The sequence below is a fragment of the Nothobranchius furzeri genome, chromosome 10 (genome assembly GCF_043380555.1).
Source record: "Nothobranchius furzeri strain GRZ-AD chromosome 10, NfurGRZ-RIMD1, whole genome shotgun sequence".
NCBI lineage: Eukaryota > Metazoa > Chordata > Actinopteri > Cyprinodontiformes > Nothobranchiidae > Nothobranchius > Nothobranchius furzeri.
Genome location: NC_091750.1, coordinates 58,495,829 through 58,523,544, shown reverse-complemented (window position 1 = coordinate 58,523,544; position 27,716 = coordinate 58,495,829). Strand labels below are relative to the sequence as shown.

Below are 27,716 nucleotides of genomic sequence, written 5' to 3'. Positions count from 1 at the left end.
GATCTCCTGTTTACTAGACAGGAACTTTGACCAACTAAGCCACAGCGCCTGCTGTAAATGAAGAAAAGTACTGGATAAACGTTTTTGCTAAGCAAATATCTAGAGGTTGTAGAAAATTATATTAGTCTTATTGGTAAAGTGATGCAGGCTACTGTAGTACTTCTCAATAAGATTGAATTAGGACATGTCCCACAAGAGCATATCATCTGTACATCAACTGTCATGTAAACTATTTGATTGTTTGCTTCCCGGAATCATTGTGTTGCCAAACAACTATTGCGTCAAACACAATTCAGAGGCACTGCTGGGATTTGAACCCAGGATCTCCTGGTTACTAGACGGGCACTTTGACCAACTAAGCCACAGCGCCTTATGTAAATGAAGAAAAGAACTGGATAAACGTTTTTGCTAAGCAAATATCCAGAGCTTGTAGAAAATTATATTAGTCTTATTGCTAAAGCAATTCAAACTATTGTAGTACTTCTCAATAAGATTTAGTTAAGACATGTCCCAGAAGAGCATATCATCTGTACATCAACTGTCATGTAAGCTATTTGATTGTTTACTTCCTGGAATCATTGTGTTTCCACACAACTACTGAGTCAGAAAAGACTCAGAGGCACTGCTGGGATTTGAACCCAGGATCTCCTGTTTACAAGACAGGCGCTTTGGCCACTAAGCTACAGCGCCTGTTTTGAAAGACATACGGGAACTGCATTAGGCGTTTCTTATGCGAAAATCTTGATATTTGAGAAAGAGTAATTAATCTTGATATTCTAGCTATAGGAAATTAATGTAGTACTTCTCAATGAATTTTTGTCATTTTATGTAGCAGACTTGTCGTTTACCTGTGCTTTATTTAGCACCGTCGAAATATGACTGTCAAGGAACCGAGCTTATTCTGCTTTCCCTTAGCTATCTGTTGTATTTTAATAAACACAGAGACTCTGCTGGGATTTGTACCCAGGATCTCCTGTTAACTAGACAGTCACTTTGAACAACTAAGCCACAGCGCCTGATGTAAATGAAGAAAAGAACTGTATAAATGTTTTTGCTAAGCAAATATCTAGAGCTTGTAGAAAAATATATTAGTCTTATTGGTAAAGCAATGCAAGCTACTGTAGTACTTCTCAATAAGATTTAGTTAAGACATGTCCCAGAAGAGCATATCATCTGTACATCAAATGTCATGTAAACTATTTGATTGTTTACTTCCCGGAATCATTGTGTTTCCACACAACTACTGAGTCAGAAACAACTCAGAGGCACTGCTGGGATTTGAACCCAGGATCTCCTGTTTACAAGACAGGCGCTTTGGCCACTAAGCTACAGCGCCTGTTTTGAAAGACATACGGGAACTGCATTAGGCGTTTCTTATGCGAAAATCTTGATATTTGAGAAAGAGTAATTAATCTTGATATTCTAGCTATAGAAAATAATGTAGTACTTCTCAATCAATTTTTGTCATTACATGTAGCAGACATGTCATTTACCTGTGCTTTATTTAGCACCGTCGAAATATGCCTGCCTAGGCACCGAGCTCATTCTGCTTTCCTCTAGCTATCTGTTATATTGTAATAAACACAAAGGCACTGCTGGGATTTGAATCCAGGATCTCCTGTTTACTAGACAGGCACTTTGACCAACTAAGCCACAGCGCCTGCTGTAAATGAAGAAAAGAACTGGATAAACGTTTTTGCTAAGCAATTATCTAGAGCTTGTAGAACATTAGATTAGTCTTATTGGAAAAGCAATGCAGGCTACTGTAGTACTTCTCAATAAGATTTAGTTAAGACATGTCCCATAAGAGCATATCATCTGTACATCAACTGTCATGTTAACAATTTGATTGTTTACATCCCGGAATCATTGTGTTTCCACACAACTATTGCGTCAAACACAACTCAGAGGCACTGCTGGGATTTGAACCCAGGATCTCCTGTTTACTAGACAGGCACTTTGACCAACTAAGCCACAGCGCCAGCTGTAAATGAAGAAAAGAACTGGATAAACGTTTTTGCTAAGCAAATATCTAGAGCTTGTAGAAAATTATATTAGTCTTATTGGAAAAGCAATGCAGGCTACTGTAGTACTTCTCAATTAGAATTAATTAAGACACGTCCCAGAAGAGCATGTCATCTGTACATCAACTGTCATGTAAACTATTTGATTGTTTACTTCCCGGAATCGTTGTGTTTCCACACAACTACTGAGTCAGAAACAACTCAGAGGCACTGCTGGGATTTGAATCCAGGATTTCCTGTTTACGAGACAGGCGCTTTGGCCACTAAGCTACAGCGCCTGTCTAAAAATACATATGGGACTGCATTAGGCATTTCTTATGCGAAAATCTTGACATTTTAGAGAGTAATTTATCTTGATATTCTAGCTATAGAAATTAATGTAGTACTTCTTAATCAATTTTTGTCATTACATGTAACAGACATATTGTTTACCTGTGCCTTATTTAGCACCATCGAAATATGTCTGTCTAGCCACCGTGCTTGTTCTACTTTCCCACAGCTATCTGTTTTATTTAAATAATCACAAAGGCACTGCTGGGATTTGAACCCAGGATCTCCTGTTTACTAGAGAGGCACTTTGACCAACTAAGCCACAGCATCTTCTGTCAATGATGAATAGAACTGAATAAAACTTTTTGCTAAACAAGTATCTAGATCTTGTAGAAAATTATATTAGTCTTAACTTTCTGAGACCCGAATTTGTATTTAGTGTGACGCAAAATAAAATAAAAAAATAAAAAACCTTAACAGGTTTTCTAGAAAAAACTAAAAAGAAATATTTTTACCTAAATTCAATATTAAATGTTTCTAAATAATAAAAAAAAACAATGTCTACTTTGAAGTGAATAAAAACTTCTGGTGAAAGATTCCAATGTGGACGCAGGGTCTCAGGAGCTTATTGTTAAAACAATGCAGGCTACTGTAGTATTTCTAAATAAGATTGAGTTAAGACATGTCCCAGAAAAGCAGATAATATGGTCATCAACTTTCGTGTTAATTGTTTAATCGTTTATGTCTCGGAATCATTTTGTTTCCACAACCTTATTGAGTCAGAAACAACTCAGAGGCACTGATGGGATTTGAACCCAAGATCTCCTGTTCACAAGGTACATGCTTTGCCCACTAAGCCACAGTGGCTGTTAAGAAAGGCAACTAAAAAAATAAAAAACCTTAACAGGTTTTCTAGAAAAAACTAAAAAGATGTTTTTACCTAAATGTGATATTAAATGTTTCTAAATGATAAAAAAAAACCAGGTCTACTTTGAAGAGAATAAAAACTTTTAGTGAAAGATGCCAATGTGGACGCAGGGTCTCAGGAGCTTATGGAATTTTTTCTGTCCCCTTTTGTTCCTGAAAGACGATGGGTTCCCACAGTTTCTGCAATCTTAGATTTTTTTCTCTGCTTGATGCACGCCAATGATCTTACCCTTCTCAAACAGACTAACATCTTTTCCACGACCACCAGATGTGTCATTCCACATGGTTGTTTAAGAAATGAGAAGCAACTCATTGCCCTAGTAGGGGTTAAATTATTTGTTGCCAGCTGAAAGATAATCCCCCGTGCAAGAATTATCTAAAAGGAGGCTCATATCCATTTTCTTGGTTAAATTCAGGTGTTAACTTTTTTTGGCCAAGCGATGTATACATGGGGGAAGACGTTTTTAAAAATCATCCTTCTGATGCATTAATTTCACCATTTTTTGTCTTTTGTTTTGGAAGTTTTAGAATGACAAAAGCGTAGGATAGCTGCTTTTAATAATATAAATACTTCATATTTATTATAACCCAGTTTCCACCAGTTCCACTGGATAAATGCATGCCAATATAAATCAGACCCAAACCCAAAACAAACACATTCATTACTTTAAAAACCTTTCAAGTTTTAGGAACTTTAAAATGCAACATTAACACTGAGTTGGAAGATCTCGTGTACCGCTACGTCAGAGGTAAAAAGCTGCTGGTGAGATCACAGACGTTGGTCTAATAGGACACTGGGATCCGATGTTTTAGTTCTCGTCACGCAGGGACACTGGAACCTGTTATAAGAGGAAAACAAACACTGTTGATCGTAATTTCTTCACATACAGCCACATTGAAGAAAGTGTTATATCAATGTCTAACTAATTGTGTTTTTGTTTTAGTGACACTTTTGCTAAAGAAAGAACAACTAGTCTATTTAGGTGCACAACAGTATTTTCTTATTGACCCAAGAAAAAGCTCTTTGATGTCTGGAGACTTTAACCAGCTTCATACTTGTCTTTTTCTCATTTTTGTTATTACAGCATGTTACTGGCAAATATGAAAATTAAATACAACTTTACAGTTAGGTTATTTTAGTAATGTTAGTGCATTACTAAGCATAAAAAACAATTGAAGTTAACAACTGCCTAATATTAGGTAATGCATTACTAAGCAGACACCCCCCTTGGCCCTTTGTCTGAACCTTAAGGTTACTTATTAGTTAATAAAGGGATCCTTTATTTAATGATGGTTAAAATGCACAAAGTTACATTAATAAAGGGATCCTTTATTTAATGATGGTTAAAATGCACAAAGTTACATTAATAAAGGGATCCTTTATTTAATGATGGTTAAAATGCACAAAGTTACATTAATAAAGGGATCCTTTATTTAATGATGGTTAAAATGCACAAAGTTACATTAATAAAGGGATCCTTTATTTAATGATGGTTAAAATGCACAAAGTTACATTAATAAAGGGACCCTTATTTTAAAGTATTACCATAAATTCTGTTAAGAATAGTTTTTATTGTTTAAACATGATGCTTTTTCACAATTCTTAAAGGAATATTTAACATTTGAACTAGTCAGATACATTAAAATACAAATTATTTAAATAAAATGATTACATTATTGATTTAATTGTATCATCTGGTGATTGAATTGAGAAGCAGGAGATGGTAAAAATATTTCCCTACCTTTCTCTTTCACACATTTGTTGAAGTGTTTCAGGAAGTGGTTGTTTAAAGCTCTCAGGAAGGAACAGGGTAGCAAAGGTACTCCCAACAGCTTGACTCTCAAATGCAATATAGGGCAAGTACTCATAGTATCCACCTGAAAACATGAGTGAGGTAGCAAGTGAGGGAAAGATGTCTCTCACTTGTTTACAGGAGTGTCATTAAACAGAAGTTAAAATATGATCTGGGCTTTTCAGCAGATGTATAAGCATAATGCAATAAACGTTGTAGACGTGGTCCCGCAAGACCACACCTGATTCTGGCAGGTCACATAAAAAGAAAGGAGGCAGCATGTGCCCAAAAGCTCAGGTACGTCCAAAAGCCAAGGTAACAAACAAATAGAACATTTCAAGTGTCTTTTATTTTGAAAGTTGCTGCACTCGTGTTTGAATTCCTGCATGTTCTGATCTCAACTGCTGATCTTGACGTGTTCTGGTTGTGTAGGGCCTAGAGCAGGGGTCCTCAATTATAATGGTCCGAGGGCCACTCACAAAAAAGACCCAGAAGCAAGAGGGCCGGACAGGAGGGGGTGGGGTGCTGCTGCCGCAGTTTGGATCTCTGCTGTAATGCACATAACACAAGCTTGCAATATAAAGCAGGACAACACCTGTCCCTCTCCAGCTCGGCTGTGTGACTGCACTAACCTGTTCTGTGGGACCCTCACCATGTAATCCTCATGTCAATGCTGTCTCTGGAGAAGCAGATAGGTAACAAGAGCTCCTGTAACTTAAAATGAACCAAAGCTTCCTCCCAGTTTCTCTTTAAGCTGAATTTAACATCAGTTTATCATCATGAAACAAAAGAATAAAGTGGAACAAGAACTTCTGTCTTCTATTTCTCTCTACTTTTAACTTCTCCGTGTCCCTAAATAAGATGATTACGCTGCAGCCGCCGTCACTGACCCCGCTCCTTCCCCAAGACCGGATCTCCCGACATCACAGCACTCGGTCTGACTGAGCACTTCCAGGAGAAACAATAATGAAATTATGAAAATTATAACAAGTGTTTGGAGGAGCGTCCTCCAATCCTCTCTCGTGTGAGCAGACAATCTCTCTCTCTCTCTCTTTCGCTGATCGAGCGAGCGGAGCGTGCCGCGCGACAACTCGCTCAGTTAACATAATTCACGGCCCAAATCCAACAGAACCGATCGGGCTGATTCGGTTCGGGTTCGGTCTCATGCTATAACTTCAGCGCTCAGCCCTGCAGTACCACATTAAGGCAGACCAAAGTTTCCTACCCGGTAAATGTGGAGAACACCGCTCTGACAGATGTGGATGCTACGCTGGTGCCGCCATTAAAATAACAAAACTACATACCACTATAACTGATTATGGTCCTCTTCTATGAAGCAAAATCATTTATGCCCGCATCTCAGTGCATTGATTATTTGATTATTTTCCTCGGCTCTATCTATCCTACACCTTGCGGTCGGCCGTCGGGGGTGGGGGTGGGGGGTACACGCGGGGTTTTGGGGCCACAAAGAGAGGGCTCGCGGGCCGGACATGACCCGCGGGCCGCCATTTGCGGACCACTGGCCTAGAGAGTAGTCTCAATGCATAAATTTAGTGGTGCGATGCAACACTACACCTTTGAGATGCATCAAAAACAGAAACACACCCATTCACCAGAACGGCGGTTATTTGTTGCTTACTACGTTTAGCGAATGTTACGCACTCTTACACTTCCGGTGAGGTCATCAATCTTTAGGAGTCAATGTACTCTTTGCTTCTCCCAAGATCTCCCACCTGTGACTGTACAGAAGATGAGCGCCAGATGGCTGCTCTCGCTGGGGAAAACAGGATCCCAGCCCCTCCAAACACCCAAACAGCCATTTTTGTAAAGCAACAAATTGTCAACCAATACAGCAGCATTAAACAGCCGCAATCCATTTTTAAATGAGTCCTGCTGTGTGTCCTGCCTAGTGAACCAGACCAAACTTAGGAACGCTCCATTGGAACCACCCTAGTTGCATCCTGGCGGGCCAATCACAGCATTTCAAACCGATAGTGCTGTGATTGGCTCACCATTATGGACCAATCACAGCACTCATTGTGCTCTATTGGTTTGGTGGGTGGGATGATGACCCAATCTGAGCACTTTATGTAAATCACAGTTTTTCAAACCTCCACATTTAGTTGGATTTACTTACGACGCCAGAGTAGAATTGTTGTGGCTCTGATGTCGCTGTGTTTCAAAAGGTCTAAAACCCCGTGGGTTTCCTTTTGAGTCTCTTTTTCCTTAAGGACACACAACCACTAACTCCATCTGCAATGTGAGATTAAAGTAAACTTTTAAACTCCATCTTTAGTCCTCAATTTGAATGCCTGATTAAATTTTTTGATGGGTAAAATTATTAGAATAAAAAAATTTTTCTAGAATTTTGTTGCATGAACATTCTATATTTGATGCAAATATTAACGCAAACCTTTGTGTGAAATTGACTTCTAAACAAAAATACTGTAGGATTCCCGGTATGTGTAAAGATGCTGAAAAGCATGACCATTAAATAGTTTTTTCCGTAAAGGTGCAATATGTAAGAATGACATCCTGCGGTAAATCTGGGTACTGCAGCCTCATTTTATTGACCTTTTGTATTGAGACATTAGGCTGTTTTGTGATTATTACGCTGTATAATTCTTACTTATTTGACATTTACAGGGGTTTTTATAAGACCAATATATTGTTAAACTTTTCAATTGTAAAAAAATGCATTCCTCTGCACTGTTTGTTGGGCCTCACATTAGTAAAAAAAAAAAAACTGTAAAATGTGTCTAGACGTCAACACCTTGCTGGTTGAATTTCTTTGAATTGCATCCAAGGGTCGCACAAAATCAGTCACAGATCTGCAAACACCCCGCAGGCTGCACTTTGGACAACTAAATCACCAGATCACAAAAAAAAAGAAAAAAAAAAGAATGAAGTTTGCTTTTAACTGATCAAATATTGATAAAAACACATACATCTTGATGCCCGTGCATGATCTCTGACATTGTTTTGAAGCAAAAGCTTACAATTAGGAATCTTAATCTTTGAATGCAAGAGGTCTTCCAAAATCCTTATAATTTGCTTACTACAAAGGTATATTCAAATAACTGCCCTGAATGCACGTGGTGGTGACAAAATCTGTTCATTTTTGAGAGTGCTGCTTTTTCAGTGTGCTAGTACTTTTAATTTGACATAGATACTTATGTGTTTTAGGAGAAATATCACTAATTTAAACCAAACTGGAACAACCTGCTGGTTTTAAATTAATTATCTTACATTGTAATTCTCAAAGATGACCCCCGGAGCTTGAACTTTGTTCCACTTGGCTGCTTTTCTTATTATGGCCTCAGCTTCCTCAAGTCTGCCTTGAGAAAGCAATCACTGAGGAGATTCTGGGAGTAGCCTGGGTTCGTTTAAAAAAAGGTGCAGAAAGTTTATTTGCTGATCTAAACTAAACCTATACATTAACACATTTTACAAAAACATGATGAAACTAATTTATGAACTATAGCGTCTACTTTTTTCAGATTCAATAGATCAAATGTTTTAATGTTGGATCTCACATCTGAGAATGTTATTTATTCTTCAGTTTTTATACATTTATTTTATTTTGCAGTAATGCATTTTACAGTGAACTGTGTTTTCTGTGACTTACCACCAGAGGGGGATGTACGCAAGGCCAGGGATAGACAGAGCTATGAGGAGAGATCTCCAGTGTCTTAGAAAGTAGGCAAAGAGAGGCAGCAGCATGTAGCCGATGGCAAAGCCCAAACACGTGCCCATGGATGAATACAGGACATGTAGGTTACCAGTCAAGATTTCAGCGCCTGAACACGAGAGAACATGGAGGAAACCAGCGTATCTTTTTGGTATATTAATAATTAGAAAATGGTTATTTAATATTTACCGAGTACTAAAGCTGACACAAAGTTGGATATTTGGCCCAGTCCATTAAAAAAAGAGGAGAATGATAAAAAAAATCCAGGAGGTGGAGAAGATTTGAACAAATGTGAAAACTGTTTGTGCCGCCACGGTTGCAAACAACACAGGTTTCCTCCCATATCTAGAGAGAGTAAGAAAGCACTGGTTATACTTTAAAAACATGCAAATGTTAAAGAGCCATTTAAATTGAAATGCTAACTGTGCAAATGACTGAAAGCCTTAAATCTGTGTAACTGGCTATGCCACACATGGTAAAAGTGACTTTGCTTGCTCTCAGCCACACCCTCTGAACCCCCCCCCCCCAGCCCCTTGAGTTTACCAGCAGGTCAGACTCAATTTCATACAGTAGCGTTCCCTCAGTACGTGAGCTAGCCACACTTTTAAGATAATTTAAATCCGGTTTTATTTCACTTACTTGATCTTGTTTTTATTATCGTTCATTGCTCTTATCTTCTGCATTTGTTTTATGTCTAATTTTGTTGACCACTGTATGGGTCAGCGATGTTTTTAATGAATGTACAGCACTTTGGTTTACCTTGTGACAGTTGGGAGGTGCAATATAAATAAAGATGATGATGATGACCACACAATGATTAGTCATAATGATGGACTACACCAAAACGAAGATTTGATTCAGTTTGCTGGTTTTCTTTAATGGAACAAATTTAGCTAAATTGCAAGAAATTAACATCACAATAGGATTGATTATATATAAGATAAATAATCTTTGGCTGTAAAATATCCTGATGGAGCTTTGGGATTAGGACTTTCATCAGCAACCTGCAACATCCAGTCCTATGTAAGTCTACTGCCCTCTGGTGGAGGATCTAGAGGTGGCAGCTTTATTTCATTTCTTTATTATGTTGTCAAATTAGTAAAAGTTAAAGTCCCATTAGTCATCATACATTGATGAAATTCTTCTCCCCGTGGGGAGCGGTGTGCTGCAGCCGTGATCCCATTTTTAAAAGTCTTAGGAATGACCCGACTGGGATTGGAACCCAGAGCTCTCATTCCCAGGGCGGAGACTCTACCTCTAGCCACTGAGGTTATATTATGTCCTATTCGAATAAAACTGATTGCTGTATGGTTTTTATACCAACATTAGCCAAAACATGGTTCAGTTTTGAAAACTAGATTTCATTTTCTTTACTAAGGGAAAAGCTTTAAAATGTTTAACAAAACAGAACTAATATAATAATAATACTAATTTACAGCACAAGAAAGTAAATTAATTAAAAACAGTTCCTTGAGTTAACACTAGATGATGCTCCTCGGGGGACCATATCTGTGGAGTTTAAGATCCAGCTGGGGTACATATTAAATGCTTAGATTTGACTCTCTGACTCATTCTGACAGAATCCTGAGAAACTTTTGTCTGATACTATTTAAACTCTGTCCACACGTACCCGGATAAATACGTTGTTAAGGACATGCCAGACCTGTAGGTGGCAGTACTTCCCCCGTTCTTAACCTCGTCCTTCGTCTGTGGTCTTCCGCAAGGAGCAGTAATTCCGCTTGCAAAAACAAACAAGCAAAGAGCGCTTGGACAATTGATAAAGCGAGCGCAGCTCTGAGGGCATCCATGCTGTCGGCTAGTGTAAACACAGGTCGCACATGTGAGGTCAGCATTTTTTGTCGCGGAAAGTGACGTTGCGGACCTTAAAACTGCGGTTTTGTCTGTCCACACGCAGACACCCAAAACGGAGAAAACGCAGATCTTCACTTTGGCCGGAGTTTTTAAAAAGATCCATTTTCGTGTGAAAAAACTCCGTTTTCGTGTGGATGACAGGCCAAAACGTAGAAAAATATCTACGTTTTGGCAGATCCCCGGCTACGTGTGGACAGTGCCTAAGTCAGACGTCTGATGGGGTTTTGAGTGAAACCTGATGGTTTTTCTTCTCTATATGTGACACCTGAGATCTGAGGATGTCCTACAATGTACACAGTATGACTGCAGCTAAGGGATCAGTGTAGTGTTTGTCATTGCATTAAAGAAGACTTTGTTTTAGCCCAGGGGAAAGAAACTCCAGTACTAGAGAGCCTCTGTCCAGCATGTTTTAGAGGTTTCCCTGCTTAACACCAGATTTTAATCAGCAGGTGATCAACAGGCTTTTACAGAGTCTGATGAGCTGCTGAACAAGTGAATCAGCCATCGAAGCAGGAAACAACACGCTGGACAGTGGCTCTCCAGGACCAGGGTTCCTGTTGTAACATTAGTAGGGGTGTGCTAGCATCACGAGTGCTGAATCCCTGCCGGTTTTAGACGTTTCCCTGCTTGCGCACTACAGATTTGATTAAAACATGTCACTAGCAGCTCCTCAGAACCCAATGGATGCTGATGAGATCATTCAACAGGTAGCATCAGGTGTGTCTGAGCAAGAACATATGGGACATATTACATGACAGTTGGCGCTAACAGGCTATTTGTGTGCAAGTTATGAGGTGTGGCTTTCAGCTTCTTCCAGAAGGGGCGGGAGAACAGCGGTGGGGGCTATAATAACTTCCACTTCTCCTGGATTACATCACTCTACAGACTCCAGCTTTATGGTGGGTCTCTATTTATTGTCCTATCAGCATTGCTTGCTTTTTGGCATTAGTGTATTTCACCAAAGCATAATTAGTTGAGTTTGCAGAAAAGGAGATTGTGACTATCTTGAATGTGTTTACCTAATGAATGATGATGACTTGCTACTGATCCTGTTATGAATTAGTAAAGCTTTACAAAATTCTGTCTTTCTAGAAAATTCTAAGTTTCATACTTACTAATAAGAATCAGCTTCTTCTCTCTCATTTGGCCTTTCCCTTCCGGAGTTAGCACAGCAAACCATCTGTCTCCATTTAGTCCTAATTCAGCACAGCTTAGTCTGTAATTAGCAGATCACATCTACCTTTGTCTGCCTCTGCAGCTCCACCCCTTTATGCACTTATCCTGCTCACCTTTTTAATCTGCTTCTGTTTTTGGTGAAGTTATCGAGTACCTGTATAATGTCCTTATATGTATATATATATATATATATATATATATATATATATACATAAATAGCTCACATACTAGCAGTGTGTGAATGTGAGAGTGCATGAAAGCGTCTTTGAGTGTCATAAAAAGCTCTATATAAGTTTGATGTAGGTTTTTTTAAACCCTAAGATTAAAAAACTGTAAAAAAAAAAAAAAAAACAATGAAGAAAAAAAGTAAATAAAAAATAAAAAAATCCTCCCTTTGCAGCTTCTCCATGATTAAGCTAGGTCCTGCAAATCTTATGTGTTGATTGACTATCATCGGTGTGACTATTTCTACAAAAGCAGGACTTTTGGCTTTTTTGGTGGTGTGTTGAGCAGACAGGCGTGCATTACACAATAGAATAGAAACATCAGTAATGACCTCAAAGAAGCACTTGTTAGAGTCCATGAATCAGATCTGATTGGCTATAGTCTTTTTCAAATAATTTTGAGTTCATTGTTCTACAGAGAGCAAGAATTTAGACATTTTTGAAATTTTGCCAAACCACGTGTGATTTAAGTCCACACAATAACAAGCATGGAGAAAGATGGCTGCCTGCATCCAAAAAGGTCTGTGGTTTATTTTCTATTTAGTTTAAATTGGTTACGGGGGTTTCACAAAAAAAAGGATGTATGTTTATCTGCGCGTGGCTTTTATTTTGAAAGTTTCTGGCTGTTGTACACTGCTTTTGTTGTTGTCATCCTGTCTGGCCCTATCGAAACTGCAACATTTGATGCATATGACACATAATTATAGCGGTCCTTTGCTTCTGGGACATGTCCAAAACATCACACTTTACTGCTGCTGGAAAGGAACCCACCCACTAATGGCGGCTAATTGCTATGAAGTATGCTTCGCGGCCACTTGGTGATGCTTTCATGCCTGGTGGAAAGGAGGTTTTAGAGTTGCAAGAAATAACATTTCATAAAGTCAAACAGTAAACAACCGATTTAGGTTATTGGTGGTTTTCTGTTAGATCACGGAGTGCATTTTTCCACATTTTGCTTCGTTTTTTGTAAAAATAAATCAACATGGAGAAATCTGAGTGTTTGTATAAATTTGAGGGCAGGTTTGAAGAAAAGACTAGAAAATCAATTGTCTTGATGTATTCCACCCTAAAATAAAAAGGTCCACTTTATTTTTTACCATGACTGAATTTTTTTTAGCAAGTACCTCTTTGAGCTCACAGCTTATGTCTGTTTTCTCTGGAAAAATAAAGGCTTTGGCACAGCCGATAGGGCTTTAATTACCCAATAACGATTTACACCGTGTTCCTGCACTTTGGCTTTGTGCTGGTTAAGTGAATAGAAATTGCTTATAATGAGTCATGATTCATTTCTTGTCTTTGCATTTATTTTTCTAATTTATCACCACTTGAGGTGCATTCCACCTCGTCAAGTAACTGAACAAAAACTTTGTTATAGCATTGTTTGAAACAACTAAACTTTATGTATCTTAGAAACAAATCTTTTTTATTATCAATGTCTTATTTTCTTAATGTCATTATTTTTTGGATAATCTTTAATTTTAGATTAATTCAAATTTGGTCAGAAATGACTTTTTGGTAACCGCTTTTACTCTGAGACAATAATAAATGTTGAGATTCACGTGGTAGCGGGGTGTTCCCAACCAGCAAACTACCACAATTCCTGCTTTGATAAATGTTCATGAATGAAGTGTTTTTGGTTAAATAGCCTAGCTGCTATAGTTACCTGGTATGTATAGTTAAGGTGAATGAGTGCTCTTAGTTTTTCAGTAACATAAATCTGTATTTTACCACGTTGCTTTCTTATTTAAATAATAAAAACATGTTTGTTAGTATTGTCTTATTCTAAAACCTATTGAATCATCTTTTCTCAGATTTTCTCCTGATTTGTTAAACTTTGAATGTACTTGTTTTATTTGATCTTGGTTAAAATCTGTATCATAATAGCATTAGATCGGTACACTGTGAGAGCTGTAGGTTCTTTATCAGTTATTTTTCTACGTTTGAAAGAAGAAAACATAACTGACGAAATTCGCTGTCTGCTGCAGTTTGGAGCTTTTTTTTTTTCCTCTGGGAGGTTTTACTCACACCAGAAGACAGAGATGTGTTCAAACAAAAGGGAGACGTGTTTAGACACTGCTGCATGTCAAAAAGACAACCTGGTACTAACTCACTTCTGTAACGACTGTAGATTCATAAATGTTTTTGCTGTAGCTCCAGCCGTCCACACAGCCCTCCCGCTCCAGGTCAGTAAGGTTGACATCCCTGCCAGGAATGAATCTCAGAGCAGAGATTTCGGATCACATCCAGTTTGTATCTGCTGCATCTGCTCTGCTCCTGTTTCCCGTTCACCACCTCACAGCGAAAACAGCAAAAGCTGAAATAATGCATAATTAAACACCACTTCACTATTGGAAGAAGTTGTATCTCATCCAGCTGCACAGTTCCAATATACTTTAACATTGCCGCACCATCATACATGCATGACAAAGCTGCATGAGAATCATGCAGCAGAAATAAAACTTCACTTTACATTTAAGTAGTAATCAAAAGTGTATCAAAGCTAAAATGTTATTGGGACAAAAAAAAGAGAAAAGAACTGAATAAAATAATACAATAAAAAAAACTACTGCAGGTTGCTGCTAAAAACACTGAATCTACAGACTAAAGACAAGTGATGAAAACTTTTCACATTGTGTATAAAAATGTCAATTTTCTTTTGTGAGAAAAAGACTAAAACTTCAAAAACTTGATGTTTATATAAAATAACTTGGATTAAATAGGAACTCACTGTTATTGGGATGATGGTTTTCCTCCAGTCTTCTGTGATGTTGACATCTGGAACAAGGCAGTGGTGACTTGGTTTGTCAGTCAGAAAAACTAGATTGAAAGCACCGAATCCATTTGGCACAATGCTAGCACAGAGCAGGAAGAAGACGGTCTGCTAGAAACGTCCCCACTGGCCCAAAAACGTGATGGTTTCTGCATAATCTCTCATGGCTGCATGGAAGCTCACTGTCCTATTTCCTGTCTTCCAGGGATGAAGTCACCATCACATGTTTTTCCAGTGATGAGCCTTTACCAATTGTAGAAGCTTTGTGGGAGGATCCCAAGCTCAGCTCCTGTCAGAACCAGTCAAGACGGTCTTGTAAAAAGCAGGATTACTTCAAAACGTTTCAGCAAATACACCTGTGAAAGGAAGGATCACTGTGTCCTTACACCTGTCCAGGAAAGAAAGGAGTTATATGATCCACAGCTTGAAATATGAGATGCTGGTTGAGCAATTTACCTGCCAAGGTGAGCTGCTCTGCAATTGGAAGGACTGAAAATCCACAGCAACCACAACTTGGCAGCTAAACGGGTAATTCTTAAAAAGGGAGGATAAGATCTAGATAAATAACAAACAACGCATGTATATGAAGCATAACCGAGCACCATGATTCCCAACAAAATAAAATTTATGTTCACAAAGACTAAAGATCTGATACACCACCACAAGATGTTTTATATGCTTCAAAATAAGAATAGCAATTTTGGCACATTTATGTTTAACTCATCAGCAGTTACAAGACAGTCAATGTAGTGAGCTGCAGCTCTCTCTCTCTCTCTCTCTCTCTCTCTCTCTCTCTCTCTCTCTCTCTCTCTCTCTCTCTCTCTCTCTCTCTCTCTCTCTCTGTGTGTGTGTTTACATAATTGTGAGAACCAGTTTTGTGTTTTCAACTGTAAAGTGAGGACATATTGACTGAGGACAATAAGCCGTGTCCTCACATGGTCCATCTCATTGGTTTTAATAAGAATGGAGTGAATTTAGTTTTAGTTATAGGTGTATGTGCTAAAAATGACATCTTGTGGTCAACTTTGGGTACTACAGTCTGTGTGTCAAAACAAACAAGTCCGCAAACAAGTAACACTATATATAATATCAAATGTGATCTCAATTCAGTTCAAGTTCATTTATATAGCGCCAAATCACGGCAAGAGTCGTCTCAAGGCACTTTACACAGTAAACATTTCAATACAGGTCAGTTCATTTAGCCAATCAGAAAAAAGTTTCCTAAGGAACCCAGCAGATTGCATCAAGGCACTGACTGGTGTCAGTGACTTTACAGCAATCCTCTAAGCATCTCCTCCTTCTTTCTCTTGGTTTAATGGCAGATGGCTTAAACAAACTGTAACTTTTAAGTCTCGATGGACTTTGTGACCTTGCGAGTCCAGTGAGGAGGATGGCGAAGAAGCAAGAAGGAGAGAAACTGACAACAACCAAGACGTCTGAGAAAGAAATCCATTTCAAAGTAACTTTCCTTCCAACATGGTTGAGACATTAGACAGTTTTGTGATTATTTCACCATAAAATTCTTACTTAGTGGACCGCTAAGGTAAAGAATAAACCATTAGGGTTAGGCAGAATGCAATCATTAAAATTAACGGAGGTCAATGAATGGTCCTATCTGGTTACAGAGCATGCACTGCCTCCTACATAATAAAATGGTTTTGCTTTTGCAAACACCTTTTTATATAAGCTGAGCCATCATTATTTGTCCCTTTAATTCAGGTTACCTGTTAGGTGTAATGCCTGGGCTACTGATGCGTTTTTCAGATGTTGCAAAGGACTGCTTCATGTCCGACTGGGCAGACTCTAGAGAGGTGGCACATTGTACGGTCCAGGAGTTAAGTGATCCTAACTGCAAAACATCTCAGTCTAGGACACGCCATCACCACGAGCATACTCTCCAGAAAACGAACATCATTAAAGACCCAGACAGATACCCAAGAACACTTCCTTTTTTTTGGGAACCAAATTCCAGAAACAAGTGGTCCACATGTTCCTGCATCATGTAGCTATTGTTACTAATGCTGCTAATGCCACTCTCACATTGTACTCTTGTCACTAATTTTTTGTGTCATTCCCTGGGTGGATTTTCCTTAATCGACTGTAGACCAGAATTGCAGTTTTTTTTTACTCTGCTTGAAGACTGTTTGAGGCTGAATTGGGTCGTGTGAGTGCTCAATAAGCGGTCGCTGGGCCGGTCACACTACAGAGCCACAGACCTACAAATCCCCCTCACATTTGCCGTTTTTGTCACAACTCTGTTTACTACAAGAGATTTGTCTTGGGCAGCTGAAAAACATCTGGCTTCAGAAGTGGTCTCATGTCTTCTTTTGCTAAGTTTAAAATTTTTTTTTTGCACAAATAGACTGTAATTTACATATAAAGGTACTTAGAAAATGCAAACGAAAGGAACTCTTGCCTTCCCTTTGTGCCATTCATCTATGGTTTACTAATAAAGTTAATGTTCACACGATGACGCCTCCAGTTCTCTCAAACACATTTCCTCTCATTTTGTCTCATGTTGCATTTTAATTCTTTCATTCAACACAATTAGTCTGTCGCGTTTTGTCAGTTTCACTTTTTTCTCTTCTAAACCCAAAAGTTTCAAGTAACCAAAAACCAAGGTATGTCCACATTTTATTTGTATAAACTGTTACATAATACCAATAGATTAGGATCACATGATGTGAATTTATCTGAAACTTCCAGTTTATTGTCATGTTTTTGCAAAAAATTGTAATATTACATTTCTGCCCTTGAAGTTCTGACCATGGAACCTGGATCAAGACTTCGAGTTAAAAAGCTGGCATTTACTCTTTTCAAAATCCCTCTCCTTTTTCTGCTTCTCTACATCTTTGTGTGCTCTCTTGATATTTTAAGTTCTGCCTTCCAACTAGCTGGAGGTAAGGTCAATCAGTTCAATAAATCATTTAAAGTTTGCTTTTTATTTGTTTAAAGGTAACTTTCTCTTTTCTGTGTCCTTCTAGGAAGGGTAGCTGGGAATATCTTCCAGGAAAATGCTATCCTGTCTAACCCAGTGGCCGGGCTGGTGGTTGGAATATTGGTGACGGTGTTGGTCCAGAGTTCATCTACCTCTACCTCCATTGTGGTCAGCCTTGTGTCTGCTAGTTGTGAGTTTAACACAATAATGCAGCAATATTATACCTAACAAGATCTTTAAATTAACTCTTTCTCTCTGGTTATCTTTATAGTGCTGGACGTGAGATCAGCCATTCCCATCATCATGGGCTCCAATATCGGAACATCGGTCACAAATACCATTGTTGCTCTAATGCAAGCTGGGGAAAGAGAGGAGTTTGAACGGTACAGCAATGTGTTGTTGTGTTGTGTATGTATTCATGGTGAGAAAAATAATCTGTAATTTTGTTTATTCCAGGGCATTTGCTGGAGCAACGGTTCATGACTGCTTTAACTGGTTGTCTGTAATGGCGCTTCTACCTCTGGAGGCTGTCAGCGGGCTGCTGAGGCATCTGTCTCAGGTTGCAGTCAACACACTGCAGCTCAGAAATGGAGAAAATGCTCCTGAACTTCTTAAAGTTCTCACCGAGCCACTGACTAAAGTGATAATTCAGGTATGTTATATTGCTTTCAGCAAGGGTAAAAGTAGGCATGGAGACACTTTCTATTATTTTTGCTGCTTCAATGGAAGAAATTCTTCATGGACATAAAAGAAATTTTCTCAGAAAGAGAAAGACAAACAAAGTACATTATAAACATCACCTATTAAGTAGGATTTGCATGTTTTCTAGATCAGAAGTTTACTTTTTAAACTGATTTTATGCAATCATTTAACTGCAGTTCAACAGCAGCCTGCAGCAGAAAAGGTCCCCAAGTGCACCATATTTAAAATAAAGAATAAAGAAGTACATGTGATGCTGTGGAGTTCAAACAAAAAAACAAATGATGAATAGGAAATGATAATGATAAATGACCCGCACTTGTATAGCGCATCTCAGAGTAAGGACTCCAAAGCGCTTTACACTACAGTGTATCATTCATCCATTTACACACACATTCACACACTGATGGTGATGAGCTATGATGTAGCCACAGCTGCCCTGGGGCACAATGACAGAGGTGAGGCGAGGCCACCGAGCACAGGCGCCACCTGTCCCTCCGACCACCACCAGCAGGCAAGGTGGGTTAAGTGTCTTGCCCAAGGACACAACAGGAGAATTCTCTGTCCGAAGCCGGGATCGAACCTGCAACCTTCCGATTACTTACGACACTTACAATTACAACAACATGGTGTATCTGAGAAAGAAAAACACCTTACTAAACATGAAATGTTTTTGTTTGCAGTTGGATCAATCAGTTATTACAGCCATTGCAAATGGAGACCAGAATCAAAGGAACAAAAGTCTGGTGAAGCGATGGTGTCAAACCTCAGCATTCAGGGTATGATAATGTTATAACTGTTGCCAGTTTCTTCTGTGATGATGTGGTTACTTACTATTTAAAGCTTCAATATGTAAGAATGAAGTTAAATACATTGTGTGGTCAAATCTGGTTACTGCAGCCCATTTTTGTAAGGAAAAAGTTACTATCTCACTCCCGTTCCATGAGTTTCATGGCTGTTGCCAGTTACGGATCAGGGGCCTCATTTATCAAGCTTGCTTACTCACAAAACAGGGTCGGAAAACTGCTGTAGCGGTAAATATCGATTTATATCTATATTTCAAATGTAGTGTAGATTTAGCTTGTTTAGTTGTTTATAATCTTATATTAATTAATCGGGGCACCACCAGTTTTGTGGAACTGGACCATTGGATTTAATATCTACCTCTGCTCATATTAATCACTCCCAAAGTTAACACTACAAGTTAATCTGAAAGCTGAATTCTTGTCAGAATGTGTCGCCTATTCTCAAGATCGCTAGAGAATGATCAGGCATAATTTTAAGTTTTGTGGAGTTATTACAAACATCAGTTGAGACGTGACAAAAAGGACCAACCACAGCTCATCTTTTCATGCATGGAATGAAGACAATTGTTAAACCAAAGCTTTATGGCAGTGATATGAAATACTAATCTGTAATAAAGAGGAAATTTGGTGACACCAAGATTATAGGAAAATGGGGAATAATTTCTAAAAGGGAGCAAAGTGAGAGAGAGAGAGAGAGAGAGAGAGAGAGAGAGAGAGAGAGAGAGAGAGAGAGAGAGAGAGAGAGAGAGAGAGAGAGAGAGAGAGAGAGAGAGAGAGAGAGAGAGAGAGAGAGAGAGAGAGAGAGAGAGAGAGAGAGAGAGAGAGAGAGAGAGAGAGAGAGAGAGAGAGAGAGAGAGAGAGGGTGTGGGTGTGTAGGAATGCAAGAGGGGGTGTGTGTGCAGGTGGTTGAGTGGATGCAACAAGAGTTGGCGAGTGTGTGTGTGGTAGCAGAGAAAAGAGGATAAATCTTCAGAGCTAAGCGTGAATTTGGATCAAAATAAAACATGCCATAAAAGAAAATGTAATAATCTGAATTCACGAATCGGCTTATGGCAGAAAAGATCAGCCAGTTGGAAATGTTTCCACAGACCTGCTTTCCGTCGCCGGAAGGGTAGCCAGTGGCTGCAACAGCCTGGGGCACTGGATCGTGCCGAGGCCTTTTTGGAATAAATGGTGCTGGCTCCCTGGTCGGTCGACATCGGTCATGGAAGGGAGTATGTGGCCCTCCTCGATTGTGGCTTGACCTTTTGGTTCCTCCAGCTGCACAAAACGTGGAATTCAGACCGCGAGTCCGAATTGTCCAAACGAGATCGAATCGGAGAAACTGTTCCAAATTGGGTTTAATTCTTACTGCGAGGACTCGGCCGGACCGCACTGACTTCTGGTTTCACGTAGAAAGTCAAAACAAAACAAAACGGAGCTCTGAGTTTATTGTAACTTTTGAGAGGTAATGGCTTAACAACTTTTATGAGTGTCTATTATCTTTTGCTAGGCCCAGATGGAAAAGCCCAGCAGAGGTTCACTTAAAGTGTCTTTCTTCTTTGTTCTGCTACAAAGAAGTCTCAACTCTGGTTTTAAATAGACTTTCTTTTTGTCATGCCCACATGTATTTCACTCCTTAACCACTTGATGGCACTGTGGCTCTTTCACATAACCTCTGCCTTTCCAACAATGATCACAATTTACCAAAGTTGTTCCAGATGGGGGTCAAAGTATTGCTTTAAACAGAGAAGAACTAAATTTATGTCTTAAAACTAGACAGTTTTACCATTAGCATGAATTTTAACTGGGGAAACAAAAATTGGCAAACATAAAAAGGGAAACACAAAACAAGCAGTTAAGTTTGTAACTGATAAAGTTTTAACATTTACTTAGAGCATTAGAGCACCTTGATTTCTAATGGTGAAGCAAAACTAAAACACCCTTTTTACTGTGGATAAGCATAACAATACCAGGGTCTTGATAACGACTATGTTCCGGAATCTTCCAGAATATGCCCTGAGAAGGTTTTACGAGCATTCAAACTTTGGGGAAGGGTCAAGTTTTGACAGGTTGAGATAGAACCGACCCCATCCAGATATTGGCCTGCGTCTCTATTGGTGCAAATGAGAAAGACACGTCACTTTGTAAAATTTATGTCCCTGGGAAAATGTAGGAGATAGCCAGCTCCAAACTCCCTCCTGTTGCTGAGTGTGAGAGAAAGGAACTTTGTGTGAACCCGACACAAGTTAATCTGGGAATAAGGTGGATTTCCGCTACACTGCGTAAGCAACTTTCCACTCAAACTTTAGGATTTATGAAAGAAAACTTAGCAGAAAAATGTGTGCAACTTTAAGTTGACTAAGGACCTGGCTTACACACATGTTGGACATGGCGAGCACCTACAGTGCTGCTGCTGAGAAGGGTAAAACTATGAAATCCTGCAGCATTATCACTTGTACTGCTTCGTTTTCACACAGAACAAGACCCCCCACAGGCACACACATGTGCGCGCACACACACACATGCGTACACACACACACAGCCTGAAGAGCAGAATACGGAATGCAGAATATCAGCAGCGTGACAGATTGAGACAGAATGTCATGCGTCTGTGACAGTGTGTGTCCTGTCACTGTGACCCGATTGATCATGCACCCTGGCCACTCAGATGAGGGAGATCTCCGTTTGGGTGACTGGTTAGCGCACGTGACATTCACCCGGGAGCCTGGGGATTGAATCCTGATTGGACCATTTTTTTTTATATCTGCTACTCATCTCTCTGAAGAATTCACAACATTGACGGCTTCAGCAACGCTGTGCCACTCTGGGGATTTTCTCTTATTTGTTTTGCAAAAGCACTTCCTTTCATTTCTCCACCTCACCCACAAGTGTCTCAATTTCTGCTTCTGTGAAATTGTACTTCCTTGATCTGCCTTGATCTACGGTCGCCATCGTCATTGGCGGAGCGCTGCAACAACTGGCTTATGTACATGCATGAGATCCACAAGGCACTTTGCATTGACTATTTTTGGCAGTAAATGAGCGTGGTGAGAGCAGGATGTGACCAAAAAGCAGCTGAAAACATTTCTAGATAGTTTCTGATTGATGAAGAGGAGATTGCGTGCAGCTGTGCGTACTCTATGTTTGATAGATCACAAACCTACTTGGCGTAAGTAAATTTTTTTTGCTGAGCTTAAGTACGGTTTTAGTTAGGATTCTACGCAATGTTTGATAAATGAGACCCCAGCTCCAGAACATTCTAGATGATGAGCAAAAACAAGTCATGCACAGTAAGATGGTAAGTAGAGAAATACATTGTCATATATGGTGGTGGCAGTTTTGGGTGCTTTAGCGTAGGGAGCACTTACTAAACTTATAATGGTAATATGTCTCCAGCATTAGTGCAAATGTGGTTGTTTGCTGTTAGCTTGCTGTTATGGTTCTGAACTCAATAAAGAAAGTAAAACGTCACGACTGACTCATCATTTATTTCTCACACATGTTTTACTGTAACATCGAGTTTTTGGGAACATGAAAACATAGCTTGAGATATGTTTATAGCTGACCATTGCATTCTAATTCACTGTTAGCATTTTAGCTCAATGTTATCCTCTAACCACAAGAATAAACTTTTGGGCTGCTCTCATTAGACAGCTCTGGAGGTTTTTTCCTGCTAGTGTTGAATAACTAATGCCTGCACTGCAGCGTTAGCTTGGCACATACTTGGCAACCTCACAATCTCACTGATTGCAAATAGTTAGTATGCCCCTCTTTTGTTTTTTGTTTGTTTTTTAAAAAGAGAAAAACAACTTCACAGCTGTCTGAAAATGTAATCTCCTTAAATGTAACAATCCTTGCAAAATTCAACTGCTTTGTGATTGTTTCACTGTAGAATTCTTACATATTGCTCCTTTAAGTGTTGATGTTGAACAACAGTTTTTTTTACCAACCGTGAGAAATCAAAGTATTGATAAAACAACCAACCAAGTAATAAAGTGCAAAATAGAGTAGCCAGAAGCAAAACCCATACATTCCTATTCCCTTTTCACATATTCATTTTTAACTTAAACCATATTTATGTATCAAATTATAATTATTTTAAGTGTTATTAAAAGTATCTGTCTGCCTATCTATTTGTATACTTGCATTATTGTCCATATGCAAACATATGGGCAAGTATTTTAAATGATCTTGTTAATTTACAAATGTGCAGTACTAATCCCTTTACTCATGATCAATAAGTGTAGTATGAAGTGTGTATTATTGTGAAATATCTATGTTGAGGTTTTGAAGGGCAGTCTTTCATCGCCCTTTTGCATTTGTTTGAACTTTTGTTGCAGGAAAATGGAACATCTTTGGTGCCACAGAACCTGTCACAACAAGCACAAAAATGTGAGACGCTTAGTCAGCTTATCAGCGTTTACACTGTACTCCTTTATCACATGTCTTTTCTCCATGTTTGCTGTACTCTACTCACAGGTAGACATCTGTTTGTGGACTGCTCTCTGTCGGACTTGGCTGTAGGTCTGATCCTCCTGACCTGCTCCCTGTTGGTTCTGTGCAGCTGCCTCATTCTGCTGGTTAAACTGCTGAACTCCCTGCTAAAGGGACAGGTAGCAAGTTCCATCAACAAAATCCTTAACACAGGTAACTTGTCAGTAACTTTAGATTCAAAATCTTACAATAAACACATCGCATAATGTCCACAAAACGTAGTACACAGAGATTGGCCACCATTGGCTAATGGGGGCGTTTCCACCAGATGTAACACATCATACTTTGGATTCGTCCAAAAACTGTGGGTACGCATTGCTTACGTTTTGAGTTTATTTTTTATGCGCTATGCCTCCAGAACGCGTCAAGCTCAGTAGTTCAGATCGGGCAAGAAAAGAAGGCAAACAAGAAAGCAGTAAAAACGTAAAGTTTCAAAATAAAAGTCATGGGCAGATTTCCAGTTGCTTAACTAGAAAAAAAAATTATTACAGGAGAAACCTCAGCCGCTGAGGTAAACCGAACAGAAAATAAACCACAGACCTTTTGTGGACACATGATGCCATCTTTCTCTTTGCTTGTTATTGCGTGAACGGCCAAAATCACTTGTGAACTTGCAATAGATTTTGCGACTTTGCGCAGCCACACAGCAGCTGTGTGGACTGTCATAACTGTAATCGCATCTGAATTGCTCCTGGTGGGATGGGAGCTCATGGGTAAAACGCATCTATTATGCTATGTGCTGCTTACGCATCCAGGAGAAAGCCAATGTTACTTTTCTGAAGTTCTAAAAGTCCAAAAGACAATTTTTTTTCTCCTAAATTGTCTTTCTTCTTTCTTTAGACTTTTCCTACCCTTTTACTTGGCTGGCAGGCTATCTAGCTGTGCTCGTAGGAGCTGGCATGACCTTTTTGGTTCAGAGTAGTTCTGTCTTCACATCTGCAATCACTCCGCTTATAGGTAATACACACACACACACACACACACACACACACACACACACACACACACACACACTGTAAGTTCACATACCACAACTTTTAGCAGGTTACTTTTATTCATCACCAGTGTTGGGAATGTTACTTTTAAAAAGTAATTAGTTAAAGTTACTTATTACTTTGTCAAAAAGTAACTCAGTTACTTACTGAGTTAGAAGATTATAAAAGTATCTAATTACCTAAAATAACTATTTTGTTACTATTTTGTATTGAAGAATGCAAGAAAACTGGGTTCCCCTCTTAATTAAACTTACCTAATTTACTATAAATTACTACAGTACTGAAATATAAAAGACTAATCACCAATGTGTAAGTGAAGAATCAAAAACAGACTTTTTTTTTGCTGAACTTTAGATTTTATGAAATGCAGAAATGACGCCACATTTTGGGTCTATAGGAATCGGTGTAATTAGCATCGAACGGGCTTATCCTTTGACTCTGGGGTCCAACCTTGGAACCACCACTACTGCTCTGTTAGCAGCCCTGGCTAGTCCTGGAGAAAAGCTAGCTGCTGCCACACAGGTAAACATTCACAAAAATATTTGCTACTGTGACATTTATCCATATAGGGACATTGAAAATGAATTAAATCTGAATAAAGCACTCCTCTTTCACTGCCCTGTCTTTTCTCTAACATCTTCCTGCTGATTTCAGGTTGCTCTGTGTCACTTCTTCTTTAACCTTTTTGGCATCCTGCTCTGGTATCCCATACCGGCCACCCGTTTACCCATACGCATGTCCCGAGCTCTTGGCAGATGCACTGCCAGGTGACACTTTTACATCTAAAGAGGAATAAAAATGCACAGAATAAATTAAAATGCATGGCAAACAAATCTAACACCCATTTACCCAGGTACCGCTGGTTTGCTGTGCTGTACCTTGTAGTCTGTTTCCTGCTGTTCCCATCTCTGGTGTTTGCTCTGTCCATGGCTGGCTGGAGGGTGATGGCTGGGGTTGGAGTGCCAGTCATTATACTGATCATATCTGTGACAATAATAAACATCCTGCAAGTACGAAGGCCCAGATGCTTGCCATTTAAACTACAGAGCTGGGACATTCTTCCTGTGTGGATGAGATCATTGCAACCCATGGATGACCTCATCACCAGGATGACCCTCTGGTGTGGACAAACCAAAGGTAAATGTTGGTGCTAATTTCAGATGCAACCTTGTCTTTCCACGCAATTTGTTTTGGTTTTGTTATTCTGTCCTTGTTGATTTGTTCTTAGGGTGGATTTGTAGAAGAAACGACCAACCAGCAAAACAACTGGATGGAATCATTCCAAACGTTGATAGAGTAGAAGGAAAACGGAAAGAAAATGTGGAAAACCAGCTGACTGATGAAAGCTGGACCAAGCCAAGCGATTCCGCAAGCTGTGATTTACAAACAGTTGAGGACATTAACATCTTAACAAGCAGTATGTCTCTGGGATGCAACATGCATCAACACACAGACTTTAACACTCGTCTGTAGTGCTTTTCTTCATTTAAACCACATTGCATCAAGGTTTGCATGAACGTAGATAACGGAGAAGTCCTATAGCGCAGGGAATACTTGGATTTCATTATGAGGGATGACAAAATGTAAGGGGGGTGGGGCATGACATGTCCAACCCCCACTTTTTCCAAAGTCAATTTTTGCCCCCTGCACTTTTTACCGCCCCAAATCAACATTACGCTATATTAAATAGACACAGGGGCGGATTGTCACTGCAGGGGCCCCTGGGCACAATGTGATTAACCTAACCCTAACCCAATCTTCACTAGAAGGCAAAACGTTTAAATGGCAGGTTACAGGTATTTCTATTTGACTGTTTATTTTGACGGATAAACTCAAGGATGTTGGTTGTTTTGAAAGAATTACCCCGACGCACACTGATGCGCACACAGATGAGCTGACATTTTAATCATTACGCACAATAGCGGAGGTAACTAAATTAAGAAAAGATTCCCATCAGAACATCAGAGCTTTATACTGGACACTGCTCAGCGCAGCTCGCAGCGCACACAGTGGACAGTGGGCTGAATATCTGTTGAGGGGTTCGCAGCGTAGAACCACAGCGATGCGGTAAGATTTCCTTCCACTGAAGCGGTCTGGAAACCCGGTCTCTGAGGGATGTGTCACTTGGAAAAATGTTCTCTGATTATGAAACTTTGGCTGAATAGTGCTTGTTCCCGTCTCAAAAATGGAGACGCATGCAGTCTGTCTGAGGCAGAATGGCCTCTTCAGCTCAGAAGCACCTGTAGAGACATTTGATCACGCACAAAGTTTATGTGGAGCAGAAGCGGTCGGCCCACGGCAGGTGAAATGTTCCTAGCCTACATGAAGTGAAATTGTTTAATTGCAACACTAATATGTTACTGGACATGCTGGTCTGGTTGGTTAGACCAGTGTTTGAAGTGAAACACACACACACACACACACACACACACACACACACACACACACACACACACACACACACACACACACACACACACTTCTGAGGACACGTCCAAAACGTGACGCTTTGCAGCCGATGGAAACCCACCCATGCTGATTGTTGCGTACTACGCTTTACGGATGTTATTCGGTGCTTACATGTCCAGTGGGAAGTAGGGTAAAACATATGGTGTCCCAGAATTATTCTACTAGATTTAGGTCAAGCCAGGCAATGGTGTCAATTCTAGCGTGATGTTTGTTTGTTTCAGCTTCTCTAATCTATTCACGTTTGTCACGTGAGCTCAGAGATACAGAATACCCTTGCTGAACCTTCTAATTCTGATGTTCTCTCAGAAATACCTGTTGAGCTCCATGATGCCAGGAAGCACACTTTATTTACATTGTTAGCACCTGATTTTACACACACACCCTAATGCTACATGAATAAAAGATGTAGAAGAGAAACTTTTAATAGCTTTTTTTTTTGGCTTGGTGTTGAGTTTATAAAATATCTGATCAAATAAAATAGTAAAGCCTAACAAAAATAAACAAATAAATAAATACATATAAAATGTTACAGACTTGTCCGTGTTTCAGTTATATGACAATGTAATGTATAAAGCTTTAAGACGAG

The 27,716-nt window shown here is 39.4% G+C and overlaps 1 protein-coding gene, 4 non-coding genes and 1 pseudogene across 5 annotated transcripts; 1 reads left to right on the top strand and 5 right to left on the bottom strand.

Moving 5' to 3' along the window:
• Nucleotides 1-617: 617 nt before the first annotated feature.
• Nucleotides 618-690, bottom strand: trnat-ugu (transfer RNA threonine (anticodon UGU)). The gene has a single exon. It is a non-coding gene; the product is annotated as a tRNA-Thr (tRNA).
• A 573-nt stretch (nt 691-1,263) lies between these two features.
• On the bottom strand, nt 1,264-1,336 carry trnat-ugu (transfer RNA threonine (anticodon UGU)). Its single transcript has one exon. It is a non-coding gene; the product is annotated as a tRNA-Thr (tRNA).
• Nucleotides 1,337-1,908: 572 nt separating this feature from the next.
• On the bottom strand, nt 1,909-1,982 carry trnat-agu (transfer RNA threonine (anticodon AGU)). The gene has a single exon. It is a non-coding gene; the product is annotated as a tRNA-Thr (tRNA).
• A 247-nt stretch (nt 1,983-2,229) lies between these two features.
• Nucleotides 2,230-2,302, bottom strand: trnat-cgu (transfer RNA threonine (anticodon CGU)). The gene has a single exon. It is a non-coding gene; the product is annotated as a tRNA-Thr (tRNA).
• A 1,002-nt stretch (nt 2,303-3,304) lies between these two features.
• Nucleotides 3,305-14,948, bottom strand: LOC107386813 (solute carrier family 22 member 4-like; annotated as a pseudogene).
• A 1,189-nt stretch (nt 14,949-16,137) lies between these two features.
• Nucleotides 16,138-27,259, top strand: LOC107386811 (sodium-dependent phosphate transport protein 2A-like). Its single transcript, XM_070555236.1, has 15 exons — nt 16,138-16,206; nt 17,347-17,368; nt 17,507-17,647; nt 17,732-17,875; nt 17,957-18,068; nt 18,142-18,337; nt 19,068-19,163; nt 23,513-23,564; nt 23,652-23,819; nt 24,507-24,623; nt 25,059-25,183; nt 25,316-25,428; nt 25,515-25,798; nt 25,890-26,036; nt 27,177-27,259. The coding sequence occupies exons 1-15, from the start codon at nt 16,138-16,140 to the stop codon at nt 27,257-27,259; spliced, it is 1,869 nt and encodes a 622-aa protein (XP_070411337.1).
• The last annotated feature ends 457 nt before the right edge of the window (nt 27,260-27,716 follow it).

What these genes read in the sequence shown, in the direction of transcription:
- LOC107386811 (XM_070555236.1), top strand. Translation starts at nt 16,138, where the DNA reads ATGGCGAAGAAGCAAGAAGGAGAGAAACTGACAACAACCAAGACGTCT. An exon ending in TCAAGTAACCAAAAACCAAG is followed by an intron (nt 17,369 to 17,506) that starts GTATGTCCACAT and finishes CTGCCCTTGAAG; the next exon opens with TTCTGACCATGGAACCTGGA. An exon ending in CAACAAAATCCTTAACACAG is followed by an intron (nt 23,820 to 24,506) that starts GTAACTTGTCAG and finishes TTCTTTCTTTAG; the next exon opens with ACTTTTCCTACCCTTTTACT.